We start from the raw sequence: 25958 nt of genomic DNA, 5'->3' as shown, positions 1-25958 counted from the left end.
ATTATAGTTTTGATACACCTTTAGAGAGCAGGTTGGAAAAGTAATGAAGCACATAAGCAATGTCTTTTTATGCTGTAAATATCATCTCCAGACTCTAAGATCGACTGCTGCCTACACTGGACTGTCACTCTGTTCTCCACTCTCTACATTTCTTTTTGAAATAATTAGCCTCGCCGCAAAGCACACAAAGCGATCAGCAGAGGTAAGTGAAAGAGAGACAGCGGTAGATGGAAAGTGGAAGTGAGCGGCAATCACACGGCCTCCGTGGAGAGAATTAGCCGCCTGCACTGAGAACACAGGCACTGGCAGAGGTGCTGGGCCTGTGGCGGGAACAGAGCTGACAGCAGGGTGAGGAGCAAATGAGGGCTCAAGGCACAATGTTCCTGAGAGGCCTGCGTGGGCGTTTCATAGAAGCTGCATAGGAGTTTGGATTCACACCCGATTGTACAGCCTGAAGCAGGAGAAAAAGTTGAATCTAAGAGGCACTTTCTGGGGCAGAAAATGTAACAAATATAGAGTGCCAAACTCTGCGTTTCTTCAAAAGGCCACTTGAGGCTGGATACAAAAAGCAAGTCAATCCCCAGACACTCCCAAGTTAAAATGCCAATTTTTACTGCAGAAATAACTATATTTAAATCCTGGTACAAGAAAAATTTTGATCTCTATTGCTAATATGCTTTTCACACAGTACGGGTGTGGATTGCTTTACAAGTTAACCATTAAATTATCTCATGTATTAAAGATATATTAAAGTTTGCAGAGTTTCAAATTCTCACCACTAGATGTCAGTAGATTGCAGATTGCAGTTAACTGAGTTCTGTTTTTGTACCCCTCCCAATTCAAGTACATAATCCTAGCTGCTATGTTTCAGTCAGCCAAAAGAGATCAAAACTATATTTAGATCACATAATAGTTGTGGCCAGTCGGCATATTTCTACCAGCTTACCAATCAAATCCAGTTCTAAGGAACACTTCCAGCCCGCTGTTTACCTCAGCTGTCAATGCCGAGTGAGAAGTGTCCACCTTTATTTATTCTGGAAGAGGCTGTAAAACTTTTTGAAAGGATCCGATACAGGTCAATGAGCCGGAGAAGCTCTCTTTTGATCGATGACAGTCATACTGAAGTGAGTTGTTAGGTAGCAGTGTTGTTTTTGCGGCTGTTGGCTGCAGTTCGTTTGTGAACCTTTCTCAGAAGTAGATGTCGCAGTTTGACTGAGGCATTTAGCAAATAAATCCTCATACAATGTGACAATATAAACAAAATGTTTATCAGAAGGAAAGAAAAGGAAAGAATACTCGAGTCTAATGTTGTAGCCTGCTCTTCCCATCGCATGTCTAACCTGCTGACAATTAGTAATTGTGACAATAATAAGCATATTTATACATGTTTTGTGTCTTAGAGCCCTAGCTTCAGTTCAGCAGATGAAGCTTGAGATGAAGAGGATGTCATTTTATTAAGATGCTAGTGCCGCTGATGTCTTTTTTTCTTCTCCACCTTTGGCCCACTACGTATGTAGCCGGTCTCTAACCACATACATAAAATGCAATTAGTCGGAGGGGAAATGTCCTTCCCAGCCACAGCATTTAAATATAGTGGGGAAACATGGCAATTCCAGAAACTTGAACCTGTTCCCATATATTCGTCTTTGTAAGTTTATGAGAATGCATCAGTTTGTTAGAAGATGTAATTATCATTATTGTAATGATCAGTACAATATCTTATTTTTTCATTTAAATAACTTAAAAAAATTACTGACTGTACCTTTAAGTATAAATTTGTTGCCATAACAGGCACAAACTACCGGCTACATATCACCTCGGCTTATTCTCTTAACTGCATTGCTCAAGTGTTTTTAGTGATATTTATTTAAATATTAGCACGCGGGCGATCGTGTTTGCCTTGTAATCAGAAGGTTGCCGGTTCGAGCCGCGGCTTTGACAATCTCGGCCGTTGTGTCCTTGGGCAAGACACTTCACCCGTTGCCTACTGGTGGTGGTCAGAGGGCCTAGTGGTGCCAGTGTCCGGCAGCCTCGCCTCCGTCAGTGAGCTCCAGGGCGGCTGTGGCTACAATGTAGCTTGCCATCACCTGTGAATGGGTGGATGACTGGATGTGTAAAGTGCTTTGGGGTCCTTAGGGGGCTAGTAAAGCGCTATACAAATACAGGCCATTTACCATTTTAATTAGCACTTATCCATGTCTGTCCGACGCACCCATACAGTTTACAGATGTGAACCAAACTAATTTGTAGTAGCTGATAAATTTGTACTCCAAACATGGTCCATTCGGCCTCTAAAATCCGACATGACAAAGGCCAACAAGCCAAATGCGAGACCTCACATTGTTGGTCCACAAACCATCTGTCATGCACAGTCTGTGGTTAAATCACATAGGACAAATGCCTCCTAGAACTAAATTTTGATTGTATATTTGTATGTACACTAATTGAGATCGTGTGTTATCCATTGATAACTGCTGTATTTTATGTAAAGCTACCTTTAAAGAACTGGAAGGCTTTTCTGGACTACTACAGAAGCATACTGGGCCCACTCCCTATGTTGATAGAAGAGATGTACTTAGAGGCGATTATATGCTAATGAAAAATAAAATCAATACTGTATTACATTTCTAGGAATAGAGCCCTGTAAATTCTGCACACTAGAGCATTAATAATCACAGCTATAAGATGTCTTTAAAAAGAATCGCTGTCTTTGATTCCAGCTTGAGTTATTTATTACATCATGCAACATTAAAGGCTCCCCTTATAGAAAATCAGCGGGCAGAGTCTCTGTGACGGCTGAATAACAGTTGCTTCTGATCTCATCGCCTGACAGACAGCTTGTTATATTACAATACCAGATCTACAATACCACAATACATGCCTGCAGATCATTTCCTCCTTTTCCACACTGATTTTCCTGTCTTCACTCTTCCATTTACCAATCTCACCTCTCCTTTTCTGTTGCTCCTTGGAGCTGGAATGAATCGCCTGCCACGGTAACAATCCTCCGTGTCTCTTATGTATTACCCATCTCTTCTCTCTTGTGCAGACGCACCTCTTTGAACAAAAGACCCTCCTATCCATCCTGCTTTTTTCCACTCCTCTCGCTCCATTCATGGCTCATTTCATCCCTTCAATGGGCTTGACTCCTCTGTTTCTGTAATAGCCAATTTGATGTTTCCTTCATTGAGGACTTGATCAATTTCTCTTCTGGGAAGTGTTTGGCAGACATGAAAAAGGCAGAATTAAAGCCTTTGGTTATGGGATTCAGAACTGTACAGTACACACAGGAGCAGCTTAATATCTGAGACTGCTGTGCGTTCATGTGTACACAGTGCATCTATCCTGCATTATTGTAGTACTGCAGGGCTGTAAATGTGTGCTTTGTTGGGTGGAGAAGAAGTGGAGGAGAAGTGAAGCAACAGGTTTGTGAAAAGAGGAACTTACTCATTTTCTGTGTCAACGACTGGATTATAAATGAACAGTTGCTGGCTCAAATCCTTTAAAACAATTTCTATAAACATAATTTAAAGACCCGATTTTAAAGAAAGGTAACCCAAGAAAAGGGAAAATGCAGATTTTAAATTGATTTCATTCATTAAGGGGAAAAAAGCTATCAAACTCTATTTGCCCCTATGTGAAAAAGTAACAGTCCCCCTTGTTAAGTTATGAATTCGCTGTGATTAACCACATTTTTTGGAAAGCTGAGTTCAGTTTCACTAGCCACACCCAGGCCTGAGCACTCGTTGACCTGTTGGATCAGGAAATCGTTTAAATAGAAAGTCTTTGTCAAAGCGAAGTAGACTCAAATATCTCACACACATCGTGCCAAAATCTAAAGCAACTCAAGAACAGCAGAGTCAGTCTGGAAAGGGTTACAAAGGCATTTTAGGACTTCGGAACTCCAGCAAACCAAGGCTGGAGGAAAACTGGGGAAAACTACGAACAGCTGGAGTGGCCTAGTCAAAGTTTGGACATAAATCCAATTGAGATACTTATGCATGACCTTAAACAGGGATTCATGCTCGAAACCCCTCCAGTGTGGTTAAACACCTGCAAAAAGACCAACCATGACCCAACATTTTACGGTACATGGCCGCCTTCATTGGCCTCTTAGTGTGGTAAAGTTAGCAAAAAATCAGCCCCAAAGCATTATGTTTCCACCCCCCTGCTTGACTGTGGGGACGGTGCTCTTTGGGTCACACACAGCATTTCCCTTTCTCTAAAAATGAGACATCAAGGTGACGTCAAAGAGATTGATTTTGTTTTATTTGATCCCTGCAATTTCTCCTAAGCCTTCTCATTTAGATGTTTACTGGCAAACTTAAGACGGGTATGTACATTTGCCTACTTAAGCAGGGGGACCTTGTAGGCACTGCAAAATTTCAATCCATTATGGTGCAGTAGGTTACCAATGTGGTTCTTGGTGATTGGGGTCTCAGCTGAGGATCTGTCACCTTTCTTATGATCATCCCATGAACCATCATCTTTCAATTTCTTCCATTGCCGAATGAACACACCAGGAGTTGTCACCTTGTTACCAAACTTCTTGCTGATGGTCTTGTAGCTCAGTCCAGCCTGCGCAGATCTGCAGTCACTGATGTCTTTCGACAGCTCTTTGGTCTTGTCCATGGTGGTGGAGAAGATGGAATGGAAGAAATTGATACTGTAGACAGCTGAGCTTTATGCAAATAATGAGCTGAGATCAGGAGCATCTGTAATTGATTGATTGATTGATTGACCGCAATCTGTGTGCCACATGGACATATAGCCAATCTGTGGAAGCCAGAATAGTAGCTAGGTTGTCAGAGATCAAATACTTATTTGACTCAATGACATGCAGATTAATTTATCATTTTTATGTAATGTTTCTTTTTAAAAAAAACAGATTTTAGGTTGATATTCTGTCTCTTAATTTCTTTTCCCAAAAAATAATAATAAAAAATAGTAACTGATCTTTTTATTGTAAGTGAGCAAACTTATAAATTCAGCAGAGGATCAAATGTTTAACAGCACCACTGATGGACTGCCGATGATTACTTGATGTTAATATGTAATGAGTAACTGATTACATTTTTCAAGTAACTTTCCTCACAGTGACATCATCTTAATGCAAATATGTATCAGACCTCAGAACAGCAAAAGCTAAAATATGAATTTCAACACGTAGAGAAAAGAGGGTGTAGCTGTAAAACATGCATGTGCACCGATCTATCTGCAAAGCTCCAAAAGTGGAGCACGAACATTATTAATGTTTCCTTTATCTGCTGTTGTTCCGATTCCTCTTATCCCGAAACAACAAAGCCCCGCCACAGTTTGCGTTCGCTCAACAGCAGGACGAGGAGTGAAGGACAAGTCGGTCCATCGATGCGTTTGGCCCTCAGGGTTCAGGTGGAGCCGCTTTGGCTGTGTGTGATAAGAACGGGCCCTGCGATCCCCAGGAATTTCTTCTGGGGGTGTCGCTTTTAAATAACCCTGGACTCACAATAGCCTGGGAGCTCATCAGAGGCAATGAAAGGCTGGCGGAGGAGATGAGAGGAATGGGAGGGGGCGATACACGTGCAGACATCTGAATGCAAGTGAAGCTCTGCGTTTCTTTATTCCCGCCCTGCCTCGCTGTCTCCCCTTGTTTTCCTCAGCCTGTCTCTCTCTCAGTACGAGCTCCCTCTCAGATTGAATGGCTGTCCGATAAGGGCTGTGATTACATTGATTTGGCGTAGGGCCATCTCCACTCTCTGTCCATCTCTCTCCCTGTCTTCACCCTTCAATAAACTACTCATAGTACTGCAGGTGCAAAGATCTGACAGTCTGAGACACACACACACAGAAAACACACAATCGCTGTTAGAGAGGGCGACAGAGCATGTGCAGGACACATCAAGAAATGGCGTAAAGGACATTCGACAGCATTAGTGTGGCTTTAACTGGTGGGAAAAAGAACCTATAACAGTCATTAAACACTCTTTGCAGCTATGATAAAAAACGGGATAAGGAAGAACGATGAACGAAAAGATCAAACCTGACCACAATTTTCCAAATATTAACCGCAGCTTGTAATATCTAAAAGCAAAGACTCAAATGACTCCATTTAAAAAGCCAAATCATGAGAAATGCTCGCTGAGGCTGCGGTCTGAGGGTTCAGTGATAAATTCAACCCAGCAACCATCACCAGAGGACATTTCAGCACAATTATCAATCTCGATAAGGACGGGCCTCAGAAAATCTTCGCCACCAAGGCAACCAGAGAGCCTCTGCGCCCTTCAAGAAGAGCATGCAAAGCCATGTATAGTAGATATGGAGATGTTAGCCACAGAGAGCTGTTGATATGAGATAATGTGTTTCCCTGTAAGTGGCTGTCACTCTCTTTGTTTATATCAGTGATCCCTAGCAACCAAATGTGTCCTACATCTCTGTGCGTGCCTGTCGCTCAGCGGCTCTGCCTGGCCTAGATCTGAAGTGATGGCTGATGCAGTTTCTACCAGTTGGGTGTCATTCACATCCTCTTCCAGCATTCATCCTCACTACAAACACAAGCCTCGAGTCTCAGCGGAGCCCTTGAAGCAGACGCGCCAAACAACTTCTTAGTTTTTGCTTGTCTGACTGGCAAAATGTAAGTGTAGAGAAGAAGTGGTGTACGAGTTTGCTAAGAGTGCGAGAACGTGTGTTTGTGTGTGTGTGAGAAGGGGGTGTAACATATGATCTGTTATGATGCATCGCGCCTGTAGCTGACATTCCTTAAAAAGAATACGTGAAAACAGAATACTGTACACGAGGACATTTATGTAGTGCAGATCTCTAAGCATGTGTGGGTAAGTCGCTATATGAAGGCAGGGTGAGAATAGAAAGCAGACTGTAAGCTGAAAAGAGGAAATACAGAAAAGGCTGAAAGTGATCCAAGCACAGAATACATGTTTAGTGGGTTTTAACAGTTTTGCTGAGTAGGCTACAGGCTGGTGCTTGTGTTTAAGGATATTTTAGGGGTATTCCCAAGAAACAACCTGTTGTTTCCGAAAGTGAGTTAATCCACATTGAAGATCACTTTACAGGAGACTCAAACATGTACTTTTAGTATCCAAAGTAATATCAGAATAACTTGGGAGCTATGAATGTACTTTGCTAATCAAGCTAGCTAGCTTCTGCTCTTACACTTGAAAGAGGAACTTACATGTTTATCCTACCATAGACTTTAAAGTTATCAATAAAGTTAATGGACTATTATTTTGAAGCCTTGGTTTTGTCATTTTGGCCCACAAAACACTGGATTTTGAAACACGATCTGACTGTATATGGATGACAGGGTGTAGGTGGAGAGGACTACAGGGATCACCCAAGAACACTAGGCCGAATATAGCCCACCTAACAGGACAGTCAGTTTATCCAATTTAAATCCCACTCTTCAAGTCTCTATCCTTCTGCTGGCGTGCCCCAGGGTTCAGTATTAGGGCCTCTTTTATTCATTATCTACATGCTCCGTCTTAGCCAAATATTTTGAAAATATAATATCAATTTTCATTGTTATGCTGATGACACTCAGCTCTACATTTCCTCCAAACCTAATTCATCCCTTCCACCTTCTCCCTCTTGAACTGTCTTATGGAGATCAGATCTTGGTTCTCCTCCAATTTTCTCAAACTTAACAGTAATAAAACAGAAGTTTTACTCATTGGCACAGCCTCTACCTTAACCAAATCTCACAGTTTCTCCATTAAAATTGAAAATCCCCCATCCTTCCTTCCCCGCAGGTAAAGAGTTTGGGTGTCACACTTGACAGTACTCTCTCATTTCAGTCTCACATTAATTACATAGCCCGGTCTGCATACTTTCACTTACGTAACATTAACCGACTTCATCCCTTCCTTATTCCCCATGCTGCTGCCATCCTTGTCCATAATCTCAATACTTCCCGGATCAATTATTGCAACTCCCTCCTATTTGGTCTCCCCAGTAAGTCTCTCCATAAACTTCAACTTCTTCAGAATTCTGCAGCTCGGGTCATAACTCGTAACTCCCCTAAGAGACTATATAACTCCAATTCTTCAACAGCTTCACTGGTTGCCCATAGAAGCCAGGATAAACTTTAAAATATTAGTTCTCACGTTTAAGTGTATTCACAACCTTGCCCCTCCTTATCTCTGTGATCTGCTTCATATCACTAGTTTCCCGCTCTCGCAGATCTTCATCTGCCACTCATCTTGTTGTTCCTTCTGCTCGTCTTGGGTCACAGAGCTTTCAGCTGCTCCTCGGCTCTGGAACTCACCTCCTTCAGCCTTAAGAAATATAGATTCCCTTCCCTTATTTAACTCACAACTCAAAACCTACTTGTTTAAACTGGCTTACTCTCTTTAATACAGATTTTACTTGCTGTCAAATAGTAGGTTTTTTTTGGTTTTTTTAAATTTTGTTGTTTGTGGCTGTATTTTGCTGGTTTCTATATTTTAATTTATTAGAATCTATTTTAATCTACTGTTTTATTGATGTCTTTTTCTCTTTGTAAGGTGACCTTGGGTTTTAGAAAGGCGCCCTCAAATAAAACGTATTATTATTATCATCATTATTATTATCATTATTATTATTATTATTATTATTATAATGCTAACACTGAAATTTCAAAATGCAAAGTCCAAATCCAGTGGGTTACATTGGATTAGATCCCCCACATCAGGTAATTTTTTCCATGTAGTTTTCAATTATAATGAACATCACAATCTTGACATTTGGGACCTGTTTAAAGCAATGCCACCCAAACTTAAAGCAGACAAAAAAATCACCCCTCAGACCTTTATGTGCTACATCAGAAGCAAAAAGTAAAAGTATATTGAAATTTTTTTTTACTGTGTCACTTTTTATTGTGTGGAGACTTCCCAAAGTGCATAGAGTGTATTTATAAGTGTATTTTACAGCTACTGCCCAGAGTTGCTGTGTGGCTGATTATGTTGTGGTCATACCGCTGAGCAGGGGTTGGTTGCGTCTGTATGTGGCAGGCAGTGGGCCCAGGCGCTCCTGACGCTGGTTCAGAACTCTGCCCAGATGGCCCGTATGACGCAGGCTGCCAACGGTCATGCTATGCAGGTACACTGGTTCCACAAAATGGCTCAGCAATGCCCCCTGCAGGCCAAGGATGTTCCATCTAGGGGTAGGGAGGAGGTGGGAGGAAGAGAAGAGAGAAGAAGTTAAGGAGGGAAGAGAGGAGAAAGGATGGAATGAACAGCATTCGGGAAAATGTGGGCGAAGGTGCGAGTGTAGGATGAGGTGTGTGGGTGAAAGGAGAAACGAAACGCAACAGTTGGCCAAAAATACGAAAAGGAAGGAGGAGATGGAGGGGTGGAGCGGTGGATAGAGAGAGGCAAAGTGGGGAAAACGAGACAACGAGGCAGATGTGAGAGCTTCGATGACAGGTGGAGACAATTTGATCATTATCTTGATGTGGGACGTGATGAATAGCAGCAAGTGACCACACACGCTCTTCACGCATAAACGTCCTCTTCCCCCAGAAACACAAACCGGCATCACCAACAACAACACCGCCAAAGGTCAGTACATCAGCATTCATTACCTGGAACAACACATTACCACGTGTGCATTCATCAGTGCCACGGAGGTTAATACACTGCAGGGCTGCAGGAGAGCCTCAGTCGACTGCTCGCTGCACGCGGATCTCCTTGTGGTTTGTTTAGCGATCCACAAGTGACACAAAATCACTGTGGGGCTAATCCCACAGGCCACATGGGCACCTCAAAGTGTAGCCAGCAGCAGATGCTAATTTATGCATATAAAATGATAATTAGCGTGTTTATTATAATCCCTGCCCTTCGTAAATGAAGAGGAATCCTGCTGTTTACCTGAGCTGTGCACCACACTTTCATCGGAGGCTTCTAATTTTTACATCACTGTTCTTTTTGTTAATCAATGTCTCCTTATCATGGATGCAATTACACCCTGCGTCCCCCCCACCACCCCTTCCCAGCTTAATAATCACTCATTACAGCTTCCTTTGCTTCCCCAAGCAGTCAATTAACATCACCGGCTTTCTGGGAATCACTTAAATGGGCTCACAAAGCAGCAGCCCGCCCGCCTCTGCTTTACCTGCAATCTGTCACCAAGATCTGTCCTTCCTTCCCAAACAGAGAGGAGGAATTTTGTTCAAAAAGCAACGTGCGCACGCCCAAACAGAAAATACTTTAGCCTGAAATATTAATTTACCCAGAAAGCGACACCGTGAATCAGAAACATCTTCTAATCTCATGCAAGAAAAGACAGCCATCTGGCTTGGGCGTGTGAATCTAGAGAGAGGAGAGGGGAGAGGACCTCCTCTTTCTCTCTCTCTCCCACCCTCAGTAAACGCCGACCATTAAAGTAATGTGTTCATCTGCATAAAACTGCGGTGGAATGGAGAACATCATCGTTATATGAAAGCCATTTAGGCCCCTCAATTAAATCCAGCTGTCGGCTTCGAATCAAATATTAGTGAAGAATCTTCACCGAGGCCCCGGCCTTAAGAAAACACGACGACAATCGGCGGGTGATGCAACGGCCACTGTTATCAGCTGTGTTTATGATAAGAGCAAAGATCCTAATATCCCCTCTGGTCAAAAGCTGAACTAACGATAATAAAGTGCAGGAAGTGGGAGGAAGTGGAGGGGAATAAAAAAGTAATGGGAGGTTGCAAAATGAGCGTGACAGAGGACAAAAAGAGTATCCAGGGGATTGCTTTAAGATTGCAGTGTGTGCTGGTGTGTGTGTGTGTTCACTCTGTAGCTCTAAGCTCCTCTCACTTCCACCTTCCACTCCTGACCTTGATAAACTGGCCCTCTGTGACCCACTCAGTTTAACGATGGCCACCGATCATTTACAGCGATATAAAAAAAGAGGAAAGAGGAAGCTGTGGAGCAGTGAGAGCGCATCTGCTGTCTGGCCGGGCGGGATGTGGTGAAGAAGGTGGTGAGCGGGTGGGCGGCGGGGGAGGAAAGCAGGGTTGTCCCTTCTCCCTCCCCCGTCACTCCATTTTTTTGTAAAGTAATTGCTTTCACCCCTGTTGGTGACCTGGGTAGATTTAATCACACCATCTCCACCCCTGGCCAACTGAATCAAATTGGTCAAATTAACAGCGGCTACACAGGAGAAGGGTTCACCTCTCGCTCGTGCGCTCTCTCTTTCTCTCTGTGTCTGTGACACACACACACGCGCGCGCGCGCAGCAGCGGCTCAGCTGTAGTCCTGTGCGGCTCGGCTGGCACAGCGTGGTGCTTACTAAGCTAAATTCACGGGTTCGGCTCCTGTTGAGGCAGAATCGTGGCAGAACAACTGAGACTATATTAAAAATTGATTTCAGATATTTCAGAGAACGTCAGGTGTAGAAGAGAAGAATTACAATTGTTGAATTTCTTTACTCGGTACAGCGGTAAATGTTTTTAGCTGTGCTAGCAAACCTGGAATATTTCAGTGGGAAGGAATGGCTTTACTGGAGACAATCAACTATTTGTGACATGCCGTTATAAGGGCTAAATTTGTGTTTGTGCGATTATTACTTTGTTGTAACGATGCTTCTTGGCAATAAATCTTATCATGTGTGAAAGTTTATCTTTCCTTAAATGGTGCCACATTTGTAAGGGAAATGCATTTGTTGGTTGCTCCCATGAAAAACTTGCCAAATTTTTCTGCCAATGTCAAACAGCTTATTCGGCTTCATTGCCTAGGTTCAGTAAGATGCTGGAAACATTCCTCAGAGATTTTTGTTCATGTTGACATGACAGCATCACACAGGTGCTTGCAGATTCTTCAGCTGCACATGCATTTAGCAAATCTCCTGCTCCCCCACATCCAAAAGCCGCTCTGCTGGACTGAGATTTGGTGAGATGAAGAACATTTGAGCTTTGTGACGCAGCATTTTAAAGGAAATTTCTGGCACAACTTCACCTGCTTCCAAGGTGCACTGGGGAAGAGCAATAATCTAAAGAGGCCGAAGCTCCACCAACACTAGTGGTATGAAGAATGACTTTATTACCCGATCAACGTGTTTTAGCCTGTGGCCTCTGCCAGGCCACCCAGGTGGTGTATAAAGGAGGCAAATATCCCCACACTACAGCACCACCATCAGCACAGGATGGCTCCATGCTTTCATGATGTTTATGCAAAATTCTGACCCCACCATCTGAATGTTGCAGCAGAAACTGAGCACAGCCATAATAATAACAGATTTATTTACTATTAGAATCATTATAATCACTTATCACCTCTAATACCACCTCACCACTGAATTTGCAATGTATTTGGAAATATATTTAACATTATTACGTTTTTTGCATGTGTAGCAGCCTCCAGTGTGACCACACTTAAGCCTCCACTCTTCACACAAGGACAGCGTGAAGCTGGAGGCAGAAGAGTAAAGCTGTCCTGATGTAACGTGGCCATCTTTCCTAAACTGGCCTGACAACATGTGGACATGGGTTCTATAGTAGTTTTGCTCTCTCATCATATATTACTGGGTCACTGAGTCTGTTTTAAATTAACACTGTTGTGCCAGGAATAAGAGAAATCAATGAATTAGAAATAAGTGATTAAAACCACAGTTTTCAACTGTAAACTGCTGCCCTCTAATGGGCTGTGACGGCACTACAGGTTAGAGGTGGGCGGTACCGGTATTGGTATTGATACTGATATTGATATCAGATCGATACTAGTGTGAAAGCGTCAATACTTTGTTTCTATCCTTTAACTTAGGTACATAGCCCAATAAATTGTATTAAATATTTTTTTTAGAAAAGAAAAAATATACATCAAACACGTTTAATGAAACGTATCAGTGTTGAGTGACGATTGATGTCTATTTTATTTATAGGCTATAGCATGATAAACAACAAAATCTGACCAAAAGCTTATTTACATTCTAGGTCTCAAATACACATAAAAAGCCTAAAAGTGTGTTTTATTGTTTTAACTTATTACTACGGAAAGTAAAAATCATCACAGCCATTTTGGGCTCAAATTGAAAATTACACATCTCATAAATCATAACTTGGTCTTGGAATTGGCCATTTTAAAGTATCGGTATCGACAATAGTAGCCCTGTATTTACTTGGCATCAGATCAATGCTAAAATTTGCAGTCGAGAACCAACACTTTCAGGTGGGCTGGGTGAGTAATCTAATATTTACAATGAAGAACATTTTAGTTGTGCATTAGTTTTCATTTATTTGACCAGTTTTTGACCTGAGGTCTATTTTTTATTTCACTTAATTGTTTGGAAATTGTAACTGACAGAAGAATTCATCAGTTTTAGAGAAATGGTACTGAAAAGGTGGCAAAAGAAAAGTCTTTCATGGCTAATTATCATCAACAAGCAGCTCACAGCAACAGCAAAATTAATCTATGAAAACGAAGAGAAGTAGCAACAAAAAGCGAGCACCTATTGTTGGTTTTTACAAGTGTGAGAACAGAAGACATCTTAGTGTTGATTAGAGATGTAATTAAGGGTTTGGGCAGACCACAGAGGTTTTTCTGTCCCTAAAGTGCAGAAGCCTTGAGTTTGGAATATTAGTCATAGCAGCCTTTACCAACTATAGACCACAGTGTGTAAAGGATTGTATGACTAATACGTTAGCTAAATAACAGGCAGCACTACAGATCTAAACAAAGCCGTGATTAATACAGTAATTCATTAGAATGGGATTAGCTATTCAAGTCACATATGGGAAATCAATAGTCACCCCCCCGGACTACAAAAGATTTCTCACTCTGCACAGCTCATGTTAACACACCATCCCACACACACACACTGATGCATTAGGTAAATATCAGTGAACCCTCTCCTTACATCACATCTAAAAGTGCTTTATTTAAGCAGAGATCTTTCCTTCTCATAAGGAAGCTAATCTCCTAATAAGGTTAACCTTTCCACCAATCACTTTAGCTTTCATTTCTTAAGTAGACCAGACATCTCCCGGGTGAAGGGGGTGAGCTGTTTTTTTATCTTTTCTTTTTCTCTTTTAAACGAGCACAATCCATGCAGTAATAACTGCAGTGCTCACTCATATAATTCGATTATGATTTCAATAAATGAGGCATAAAAACAAATTATGAGTCAAAGCTGCGATCTGAACAAAAGTAGCAATTTTTGAAAAGTGTATCTATCACCAAAAGTCAAAACTTAAACCTCTGAGACAAACCTACTTAATCTCAACAAGAGTGGGCGAGGGCAGCACTCTCCTAAGAAGCACTCAGAGAGGGAAAGCTCTGCCAAGGAAGCTCACTATCTGGCCAGAATGGACTTTTAAGGCAACAGTATTGTATTTTATATATATTAATTGTTTTCTTTGTTCTTTCGAAACATACTTGAACAAGTTTGTAATGCAGGTAAAAATCAGATAAGAACAGCATGGCAGCTGTTTACAGTGATTACACAAACATTATGTATGTATAATTACTGGAAATGAATTACTTGAGCTCATTAAATTATATAATACTACAGAATATTTCTAACTAATTAATTATTCTCTTTTTCTTGAGAATACTTGGAGCCAAGTCGAAAGAAAGAAATGAGGTCAGAGGTCAAATGTGACCCACTTGTAAGAATCATAGTTTCTAAGGCTACGTTCACACTGCAGGCGAAAGCGCATCAAATCCGATTTTTTTGACCCTATGCGACCCATATCCGATCATGGTGTGACAGTGTGAACGGCACAAATCCGATATTTTCAAATCCGATCTGGGTCACTTTCATATGTGGTACTGAATCCGATACATATCCGATGTTTTAGAAAGCGACTGCTGTTTGAACGGTCATGTCGCATTAAATCCGTCTTTTACGTCACCGACACAAGACAGACGCCAATTATCAGTGCCCGATAAGACATTGCGAATGCTTCCTGGCCATCCGGTGTAGATGTTAGTGAAACTGTTGGGAAGACAACGTTGGAGAAACGTGAACATTTTATTTGTACTGTATAATCTGCAGATTCTGACAGAAATCTGCAGCTATCCTTTGAAGCACCGCTCCTCTAAAACAGCAATAAGGATCATTAGTAGGTTATTTACATTATTATGTAAATAACAAAATAACTTAAAGCAAAAATTGGGAAACGTGAAGTCCGAAGTCTTTATATTAAGGGCCATCAGTCAAACAATATTGTTTGCTCTGGGTCTAAACAGAGCGCGTTGTGTGTGACGTCTTCTTTTGCACATGCGGGCCGCTTTGAGCGTTCACACTAGAGCGCGTTTGCTGTCGCATTTTATTTGTAGTGTGAACAAGCAGACAAAAAAATCGGATTTGATCAAAAAATCGGAATTGAGCATTAAGACCTGCAGTGTGACCTGCATTAAGACCTGTAAGTTGTAAGGCTTTTTGTTGACAAATAAATCATTAAGTTGATCTTGAAGACTTTGGCGGATATAAACCAAATTTGATTGGCTTGTTAACATGACACCACTTGACATGCCTACAAGGTTTTACAGGATTTGATTCAAAACTTTTCAATCTATCGTGTTTACAGACAGAATGATGGCGCGCATGCAAACACAACCAAAACCACAACCTCCTTGGTGGATGTAAAAAAAGAATGGATGCAGGATATGTGTGTGTTATTCTGGACACACACAAGAAAATGCGACTTTAAGCGCAGGAAATGTTGGGAACACGTGAGCGCACTGACCTGGTGAGCTTGTCTGTGCAGGACATGGTGATGAGATGTTCACCCTGAAGGACACCGTCCCAGGTCTGGGCGGGTCCCCGGCAACGCACCGGCACCGTCCCCTCGCCTGACTCGATTTTAGTCCGCAGGTGACTCCGATGCTTCCTCATTAAGTGTCTGCTGCTGTGCACTGAAAGAATAAAGCGCACGATCGCAGTTTCACTACTTTACAAAATCATTTTTACTACACAACACCAGCCAGCGTCATGCAGTCTGCCAGTATTGAAGTCGCAGATCTCATCTCTCAGCAGTCAAGAGGGTTTTCCAATATGTCTTTAAATACATTACATGCAAATATACAGCAGGTCTTAAGTAGGAGTTGAATTGTTTGCATGAGTTGCGAAGCTCTCAGCTGTTACAGTCTGTGTGTATGAAGCTGTGTACTTTCAAAAGGTATAACAGAAAAAGCAGATAAACAAGAAAACATTACCGATATGCAAGTTTAAAGTTTGGAGTAGGGAATTAAATGTATTAGTTTGCGACTGCCTGCTTCCTTACTGCTAATGAAGCAAACACCTCACTGGACTGTTTATGAATGCGTGGGCTGTGATTTTTGGGAGGGAGGAGGTAGCCTTCTCCCTGGAGCGATGCCCTTTTGAAAGTTTCTATTTTATTTTATTCAAACTGACAGAGAAATCCTTGCTTTATTAACACTGTTAGCAAGAGCGCAAGTTTCTTGATCCATTTAAGACAATTTTCACGTGGTTTAGCATGGGCGTGCAGTGTAGCATGACCTCCACAGGTGCTGACAGTGGTAGTTAAAGTCAAATGTTTCTTACTGTTTTGATCATGCCTGAGTGCAGTTTGCATGTTCTCCCCGTACCGCTGTAGCTTCTCTGTGTCTCGCTGCGTGTCATCCCTGTGACACTCTATAGCAATATATACGCCTTTGTTGCACTCTGACCAAATGTACAGGGTGGGCCAATTATATGGATACACCGTAATAACATTGGAATGGTTGGTGATATTAAAGTCCTGTTTGTGGCACATTAGTATATGTGAGGGGGCAAACTCCTCAAGATGGGTGGTGACCATGGTGGCCATTTAGAAGTCGGCCATCTTGGATACAACTTTTGTTTTTTCAATTGGAAGAGGGCCATGTGACACATCAAACTTATTGGTAATGTCACAAGAAAAACAATGGTGTGCTTGGTTTCAAAGTAACTTTATTCTTTCATGAGTTATTTACAAGTTTCTCTTTGTTCACAGCCGTGGGTCCATTCTTCATCAATGGAAACCTCAAGGCCACTGGATATTTGAAATTGCTACATGATGATGTGTTTCCCTCTTTATGCACTGAAGCTGGCAGGTTCCCTGAGTTTTTCCAGCAAGATGGTGCACCACCACATTATGGGTGCCAGGTCCGAGCATTCCTAGATGAACAGTTTGAACAGAGTGGGAGAAGAGGGTTGCATTGACAATCCAACACAATGGGCAGCACATTGAACACGTTTTATAAGTGGTCAGAAACTTGTAAATAACTCATGAAAGAATAAAGTTACATTGAAACCAAGCACACCATTGTTTTTCTTGTGACATTACCAATAAGTTTGATGTGTCACATGGCCCTCTTCCTATTGAAAAAACAAAAGTTGTATCCAAGATGGCCGACTTCTAAATGGCCACCATGGTCACCACCCATCTTGAGGAGTTTGCCCCCTCACATATACTAATGTGCCACAAACAGGACTTTAATATCACCAACCGTTCCCATGTTATTACGGTGTATCCATATAAATGGCCCACCCTGTATATATGCAATCGCTGTTTCGGTTTCCTTTCTTGAACCTTAAACCCCACAGTGACACGCTCTTCCTTTTCCTCTCTCCTCCACGGCTGATCTGACAGCAGCTAGAACTTAAGCGCCGACTTCCAACTCAGAAATGTTTAAGAACTGTCAGGAAAAGGTGCTCGGTAATTTTGTAATCTGTGAGAGCGCACAGAATTACATTTAAAAGGTTTAATGCCTAAAACGTATAAAAGCTCTCTCTAATGACAGCCTTTCTCCTTCTTTCTTTTCGTCCGTGCTGGTTTCATGAAAATTTCACTGCGCTGTAGCATGTACTCGCAGAGCTTAAAAAAGCAGCGTCAGTCAGCGAAGGACCAGATTACATTTCTGAACTCGTAGGCCACCAGAAAACTGCTGGGCAAACCATCTAAATGAATATACAATTTATATTCAGTAGGTAAGCAATAAAATGTCATCTAGTCAGCACGGTGCAACTGAAAAGAGGCCAAAGACAGAATGTGACATGAAAAGGATGGCAGCTTCTTGTGAAATAATACAAGGAGAGCGGTGGCTTTCAGAAAGTCTGCCAGAGAAAATGATCTCTTTATAACGTAAGACACTGTCTGAGAAACTGAGAGAATGGCAGCAGTAAAATGGATTATATGTGTATTAAAATAGCTGCGTTTTATTCATTGAATGATGCCGACTTTATGGAAAACAAGGAAACAGAAAGGGAGGGTTTCTTACGGTCAGCGGTGATTTCGTATGGAGAGTTGAGCCTCCCGTCTCCACACGGCGAGGTGCTGATGTACATGTGGAAATGGATGTTGTCTCTCAACCTGTAGCCGCACTCTTTGTGGTGCACAAATATCGACTCCTCCCAGTCCTCCGGCCTTTTACTTTGGCAGCATGAAAGGGAAAAGACAACAAGAAGGAGGGAGATTGATGAGAAAGGTAGAAGCATTTATCACAGCAAAGGACACAGATCTGCACTTTTCTTTTCCAGTGATGGAGTGAGTTGACATGGACAGAGATGGACACTGTCCCTCTCTCTGACAACAGACAATTCTCCTCTGTCAGAGTCCTGGACATTACTCATGCTGCCCATAATAGTCAGAGCAAACAGGGGAATGAGTTTAACTTGTTGGCAAGTACACACCTTTGAGTCACGACACTGCCATTGTGAAGGCCAAACGAAGTAAATATCATTTCATATAAAACAAATGTACAGAAAATTAAAAAAAGTACAGCATGGGTTTGAGTCCATTAACAGGAAGTTGTTAGATAGGCACTGATTATATGTACTCAGACAAAATTCAACCGTGTAACATGAAAAACACGAGTGGGCTAAAAAAGAGAGACGAACTAAGAGATCCCAGGAATAGAGCCCACAAAGCAAACTGCAAAACTGTGTTCAGCAGCAGCAGCTCAACATGGCCACAGCAGCCACTGTGGACCGCTATATTTGGGGAATTATACAACAAACATCCACTGACTGGAGCTTTCCTTACCACGTGACTTTAGCGCTTCCTGTTTCAAATCACAAAATTAGTTGCTCTGTGTAATATGTGCTAACTGTCCCAGGTATCTGGTGGACTGTTTAGCTAACATTAGTAGAAGTCGTGTATAGCTAACAAGCTATGATCATAACCAATTCTGATTGTGAAAGGTTGATGTGTAGTCCATATGTTCTAGTGTCTGCACTCTAGTACTACACAAGTACACGCTATGCTTCAGTAGCTTGTAGGACCACCTTTAGCACCAGTACCTTGCAGTAATCATAATCGGTATGACTTTATCAGATCCTCACATTACTGTGCAGGAATTTCTGCTAGTTCTTCACACTTTATTTACACTGTTGCTTCAGTTTATTGAGGTTTGTTCTCTTAAGTTTGTCATACGAATATTCGTATAAAGTCTTTTGTTTTTCAGTTTGTTGTTGTAGATTTGCTGGTTTGCTCGAGGTCGTTATCGTGTATGACATCGATTTCAGCCAAGCTGTAGTTTCTGGACAGATAGCCTCACATTTGTCTCATGTGAATATAACTGAATACTCTGGCCTAGAGAAGAGTTTATGGCCATCTTAATCAGCGGTCCCCAACCCCCAGGCCATGGACCGGCGGCGGTCCATGAGTCGTTTGGTATCAGGCCGCAAGAGTTGAGGCTCGGGTGTGAAATTTATGGTTTTATGGTTTCCCGGGGTCTTTTCCCGTGTTGTAGTTGTGTGTTTTACAGTCATGTGAGAAAATTAGGACACCCCATTAAATAATCGGCTCTTTATTAAGAAATGTTCACATTTCAACGTCTAATCATGTTTTCATGTGTTACTGGAAAAGAAAGTGACTTAATTGCAATTAAACAACAAAAATAAAAAAATTACACATCAAAAAAAAAAAGAAGATATGAACAAAAAAGTGTATTTTAATGGAGGAAAAAGTTAGGACACCCTACCCCCTAATAACTACTGTTGCCCCCTTTGGCTGATATAACTTCAATGAGACACCTTTTGTAGCCTTTTACCAGTCTCTGACATCAGAAGCAAGTTTGGGCCACTCCTCAATGCAGAATAATTTCAGCTGTGAGAAGTTTGAGGGTTTTCTTGCATGTACAGTCTGTTTCAAGTCACCCCACAGCATCTCAATGGGGTTAAGGTCAAGGCTTTGACTTGGCCATTCCAGGACTCTCTACTTAGTTTTTAGCCAGTTCTTGGTGGATTTGCTGGTATACTTTGGGTCATTGTCATGTTGCAGGGTCCAGTTCTGCTTCAGCTTTAATTTTTTAACAGATGGTTTCACATGTTCTTCAAGCACTCCCCAATACACAGTTGGATTCATGATGGATTCTATGATGGTGAGCTGCAGGTGCTGCTGCAGCAAAGCATCCCCAAACTAGGATACTGCCACCTCCATGCTTCACAGTTGGTATAAGGTTCTTTGCTTGGAAGGCTGTATTTGGTTATGCCAAACATGTCTACTGTTCTGGTGCCCAAATAATTCAGTTTTAGATTCATCCGTCCAAACAACATTATTCCAGAAGTCGTGGTCTTGGTCTACGTTCGCTCTGGCAAACTTCAGTCTGGCCTTAATGTTTCTCTTAGAGAGCAAAGGTTTCCTCCTTGCACACCTCCCATGAAAGTCAAACTTGTGTAGTCTCTTTCTGATAGTAGAGTCATGCACTTTCACATCGACAGTAACCAGAGCCTGCTGTAGTTCCTGTGATGACATTTTAGGATTTTTGATGGCTTCTTTGAGCGTCTGCTCTGATTGGACGGCCAGACCTGGGCTTGATGGCAGTTGTTTTGAATGTCCTCCACTTGTAAACAATTTTCCAGATGGTGAAATGGTTGATGTCAAATTCTTTTGAGATGTTTTTGAATCCCTTACCAGACTCATAAGCGGCCACAATCTTCTTTCTGAGGGCATCACACAGCTCTTTAGATCTCACCATGGCGCTCAATTCAACACGTCAACAGTCAGGAGCACACTAAACTAAATCTGAGGTTTAAATAGGGCAAGGTTCCCTTAAAATGCTGGGTAACAATGTACTGATCATGTGCACCTGACATGATACACCTGTGTGTGATTTTGACAATTTTAAGTGCGATAACATGTGGGGGTGTCCTAATTTATTCCTCACCAGAAATCGCATTCTTTTTAAATTAAATTTCACATAAAGTTTTAAAAAGGCTTTTCTTATTTTTTAATTGTTTAGTTATATTATTTGGATGCCTCAGTATCATTAAAATGTATATTAAATATCCATATGTCCAAATGTATTTTAAAATTTACAGGCTTTCATAGGGTGTCCTAATTTTCTCACATGACTGTTTTTCCAAAGAAATATTTACACGTTACCATAGCGACCAGAGAGCATTAAGGGGCAGAGAAGAGGATGTTCCTCTCAATGTTTTTGGCGCATTTCAGGAGGACGCTGCTAACAAAGTTACACAATTACACAGTGAATTCACGTTTATTATTATATTTGCAAAATACCACATTTTTGTCTTGGTGGTATCATTTTATTTTGTTGTGTTTATCCGTGACACCTTAAAGGCCGTTCTGTGAAAATATTGTCCGACATTAAACTGGTTGGGGACCGCTGATCTTAATGACTGCAAGGTGCCCAAGTCCCATTGCTAAAGTAAACACAAATCATTACCCCTCCACCGCTGTGCTTGACAGTTGCTGATGATGAACTAATTGAGTAGATTTGATTATTGGCATCTGGCTAGCAAGTATAAAGTAGCATCAAATAGAAATAATCTAGTATTTCTAAAATACTTGATCTATAAGAAAAGATGGCAGCATTTTCTAAATGAAAACAGATTAGTGATACAACAGCAGGTTCCAATATTGTTTAAGGACAGTTTGTGTTTATGAAACACCTTCTGTTAGTCAGGTAAATGCTTTTAAACAGGAAATAATCATCTATTTTTTTCTTGTGTGTAGGAATAAAGCTGTCATCACTCACATACAGTACTATATAAAAACTATGCCTCATAATGCAAAGCACGACCGCACTCTTTATATAACCTCTTCTCTGTTTCTGATGTCCTTTCACTGAGTGTAAATATGGCAGTTCTGGCATTTTGTTTGGTCGCTTCATTATGAGTTATCTTCCCCATTAGCCATTTTGCTCAGCTGCAAAGTCTCCCTACCTGCCATCCAGCATTGTGCTAAGACAAAAAGTCAGTGCTGTGTATGCAAATATGACATTCAGCCATCTAGACTTCTATCCACTAATCTGATACATCAGCCTTGCAATCGAGCTCCTGGGGGAGCACAAAAACATAATATATGCTCATACACTGGAGGCAGTTAGGAGTCAAAACTCGTCAGGGCTGTCTCGTGATACTGGTGAAAAGCTTGGTGAGTTTGCGTGCACCAGCACGCGCCGTACAGGAAGCAAATGCCCACAAAGTAGATAAAACAGCACTAAAAACAAACAGGCCACTGAGACACGGAGCTGAACCGGTTGAGTGTGTGATAGTATGCTTAGTTAGCTGAAGAGAACAGCGCGCATATGGCTCGTTGATTATTGAAAAGTCTCTTGCGAACAAAGCGGTGCTGTTTCCATGGAGCTTATTGTGGAGGAGAGAGCATGCTTTGGCACTGCAGGGGGAGGTCCTAACAAAAACATGTAATGCTGTTAAGCATACTGTAATGAGTAATGCAATGTAATGCATGTTATAGCTGTTAGAGGAGCCTTGGAAACTCAAGTTTGTGAAGCCTACGCAGCATGCTGGCAAGAGTTTAAATTAGCGATTAAAAGTCACTGCGAGAATGTAAGATATTTCCTCGTGCACTTTGCAGAGACGTTGCTACTACTTTATACTCGATGAAGCATATAAATTCTTCATAAAGAATTCAGGCTTTGCTTTATTTTGGTTTGTTGTAGATGCAATTTTAAATGGATAAAACCTGTAAATCAGTCTTTGTCTAAAATCCCACAATTACAAAGTGATTTTAGACATTCAGACCCTTTGTTGTGCCACTCAATATTATCCTCTAGATGAATCTCGAAAGGCTTGGACACATTTTAGAAACCCTTATATATACTGTTCCTGCATTCAGACTGCATGGCAGGAAAAATAAAAAGTCCTGATACTTAAAAAAAACCTCTGTAAATGCCCACTATAAAGTTATCAAGGCATAAACTGGGGCAAAGATGTAAAAACACTTGTAAAGCTCTGGGTGTTGAGTAGTTCCAAGGAGGTTTCAATAACTGTGAAACTAGGTGTGGAAAAGAAGTTGTGAAATAGTTACTGTGGTTCTTGACTCAAAGTTTCCCATTCGGTGAAATTGTGTAACCAGAAGTCTCAGAAGAAGGAATTTTGAACACTTGTTTGTCTTTTTTGCATTTCTACTTTTCACTCGAGTACACTCAAGAAAGTGAAATTGGACAGTTGCTACATTTACATTTATTCTGCTTTCAAAATAATTTTATGTTTCTATGGTGAATGTAATTAAATTATGTACACTCTGCATGACATTCAACATCTTAACACCAGTTAAATTTATTCTAGTGAGATGCAATCTAGTAGGAGTTGTTAGGTGCCTGGACTCGTGAGATCATGTGACATTTCAAACCACAGGAGAATCAAGCATACACACACCAGGTGTATGCTATTGCTCTTTATTGTGGCCTAACCTGTCAAGGACAAAACATGAAGAAAATTCTGTATAAAACCCTGTAATCATAGCTTTCCTACTGTTTGCACAACATCTCTAAAGTCAGAAATATCCTGTCTCAGAGTGACGCTGAAAAACTAGTTCATGCATTTATTACTTCCAGGCTGGACGACTGCAATTCATTATTATCAGGATGTCCAAAAAACTCACTGAAAAGCCTTCAGCTAATCCAAAATGCTGCAGCAAGAGTACTGACAGGGACTAGAAAGAGAGAGCATATTTCTCCTGTTTTGGCTTCCCTTCATTGGCTTCCTGTTAAATCCAGAATTGAATTCAAAATCCTGCTCCTCACATACAAGGTCTTAAATAATCAGGCCCCATCTTATCTTAATGACCTTGTAGTACCATATCAGCCTATTAGAGCACTTCGCTCTCGTTCTGCAGGCCTACTTGTTGTTCCTAGAGTATTTAAAAGCAGAATGGGAGGGAGAGCCTTCAGTTTTCAGGCCCCTCTTCTGTGGAAACAGCTTCCAGTTTGGATTCGGGAGACAGACACTATCTCTACTTTTAAGATTAGGCTTAAAACTTTCCTTTTTGCTAAAGCATATAGTTAGGGCTGGACCAGGTGACCCTGAATCCTCCCTTAGTTATGCTGCAATAGACACAGGCTGCCGGGGGATTCCCATGATGCATTGAGTTTTTCCTTTCCAGTCACCTTTCTCACTCACTATGTATTAATAGACCTCTCTGTATTGTATCATATCTGTTATTAACCTCTGTCTCTCTTCCACAGCATGTCTTTTATCCTGTCTTCCTTCTCTCACCCCAACCGGTCGCAGCAGATGGCCGCCCCTCCCTGAGCCTGGTTCTGCCGGAGGTTTCTTCCTGTTAAAAGGGAGTTTTTCCTTCCTGCTGTCGCCAAAGTGCTTGCTCATAGGGGGTCATATGATTGTTGGGCTTTTCTCTGTATCTATGAAGCGCCTTGAGGTGACTTTTGTTGTGATTTGGCGCTATATAAATAAAATTGAATTGAATTGAATTGTTTTTACGTATGGAGTGACAGCTTGGTGGTCACTTAGTCCTGAGTTCAAATCCACAAACTGGCCACGGCCTTCTGGGTGGAGTTTGCATGTTATCCCTGTATTCGTGTCTCTCTGGGTACATGCAGTTAGTGAGGTTAGGTTAATGATTCTAAATTGCCCATAGATGTGAGTGTTAATAGTTGTACTATATATAGTTTCTCCCTACAATAGACTGGTGACCAGTCCAGGTTGTGCCCCACCTCCTGCACCCCGCGACCCTGATAAGGACAAGTGGAAAAGGGTGGATGGAGTGAGAGCTGTGTCCCAAATCCATTAAACTGGATTTATTGCATCAAATACCTTTGTTGGACTCATGTATTTTGCATGGGTTGAATCAATTCAATTAAATTAAGTTGGACTCCACTGCATTAAATGTGTTTATTCATCATTAATTAATTTAGCTGATCCAACTCTATTAAGTTGGAATATCGGAATTACATAATGCTAAAATGAAGCAATTTAATCACGTGGAAATTCTTTCCATGATTTTTTTTATGTTCATCCAAATAGTTAAAGTGTACTTATTGCACCACTGTTTTAAATGCGCCACAGCCTCCATGAACTCAGCTCTGCAGCTGCATTTAAAAGCAAACTAACATCAACTTTGATTTATGATGAAACTTTGAATAAATCAAGTCTCGCTCGAACCGTTCGGTTTAATCACCTGGATTTAGAGAGATGATTTCACAGGCTGATTGTCATTTTACATTCAGCAATCAGTGGGTCAAACTCCTACAAAGGTAAAAATTCAACTTTCAAGATGAAACAGAAGTTTCCTCTAAGTCGATCAGCAAAAAAAGCTAAAGTTGAAGGCAAGTGACTGGTTAAAAACAGGCCTCGCAGATAACCAACTAACTAGTGACAGAAGGTGTTATCCGGCCGTGTCAGGTGCTGAAAGATTTCAAAGCTGTAAGCATGTGCACATGCGGTGCTCAGGAAATGTCTGTGGGCTTTAAAGATACAGCAGAAGATAAAGCTTTTACCTCACGAAGAGTTCAAGTTGGGAGTAGAGGAAGCGTAGCAAGGCTCGTCGGGCTGTGACTTCAGCGTGACAGTCATTGACTACTTGTCCCTGATCACTCAGATACTCTCCGTTGATGCACTTGGTGCCAGTAGATAACGCCACCACCTGGGCGTGTCTCAGGTCCAGACCTGTTAAACAAATACAGACAAATGCTCACATTATTGCGGTTGTCATACGTTCCATTGACTACATTGATTCCTCAATCAATAAGCTTAATAGTAACCCTTAATATCAACAGCATGTCCTTTCTCACCTTTCGATCCGTAGGAGGCATTTTATCATTATTAAGAAAAAATGGTCAAACATGCAC

The 25958-nt window shown here is 41.4% G+C and overlaps 1 protein-coding gene across 2 annotated transcripts in view; it reads right to left on the bottom strand.

Annotated features, from left to right (window-relative positions):
• The window catches only part of adarb2 (adenosine deaminase RNA specific B2 (inactive)), a 224240-nt gene that overhangs the window by 7038 nt on the left and 191244 nt on the right, over positions 1-25958 (bottom strand). For both annotated transcript variants that reach the window (XM_085172469.1, XM_085172470.1), the window contains 4 exons: positions 25608-25776; positions 18159-18310; positions 15644-15812; positions 8946-9127 (listed from right to left, as the gene is read on the bottom strand). In XM_085172469.1, coding sequence (XP_085028595.1) covers positions 8946-9127; positions 15644-15812; positions 18159-18310; positions 25608-25776 — 672 coding nt within the window. The remainder of the gene's footprint in view (positions 1-8945; positions 9128-15643; positions 15813-18158; positions 18311-25607; positions 25777-25958) is intronic.

This window comes from Neolamprologus multifasciatus, chromosome 9 (assembly GCF_963576455.1).
Source record: "Neolamprologus multifasciatus chromosome 9, fNeoMul1.2, whole genome shotgun sequence".
Classification (NCBI taxonomy): Eukaryota; Metazoa; Chordata; class Actinopteri; order Cichliformes; family Cichlidae; genus Neolamprologus; species Neolamprologus multifasciatus.
The sequence above is the reverse complement of the archived record's forward strand: the minus strand, read 5'-3'. Positions and strand labels throughout refer to the sequence as shown.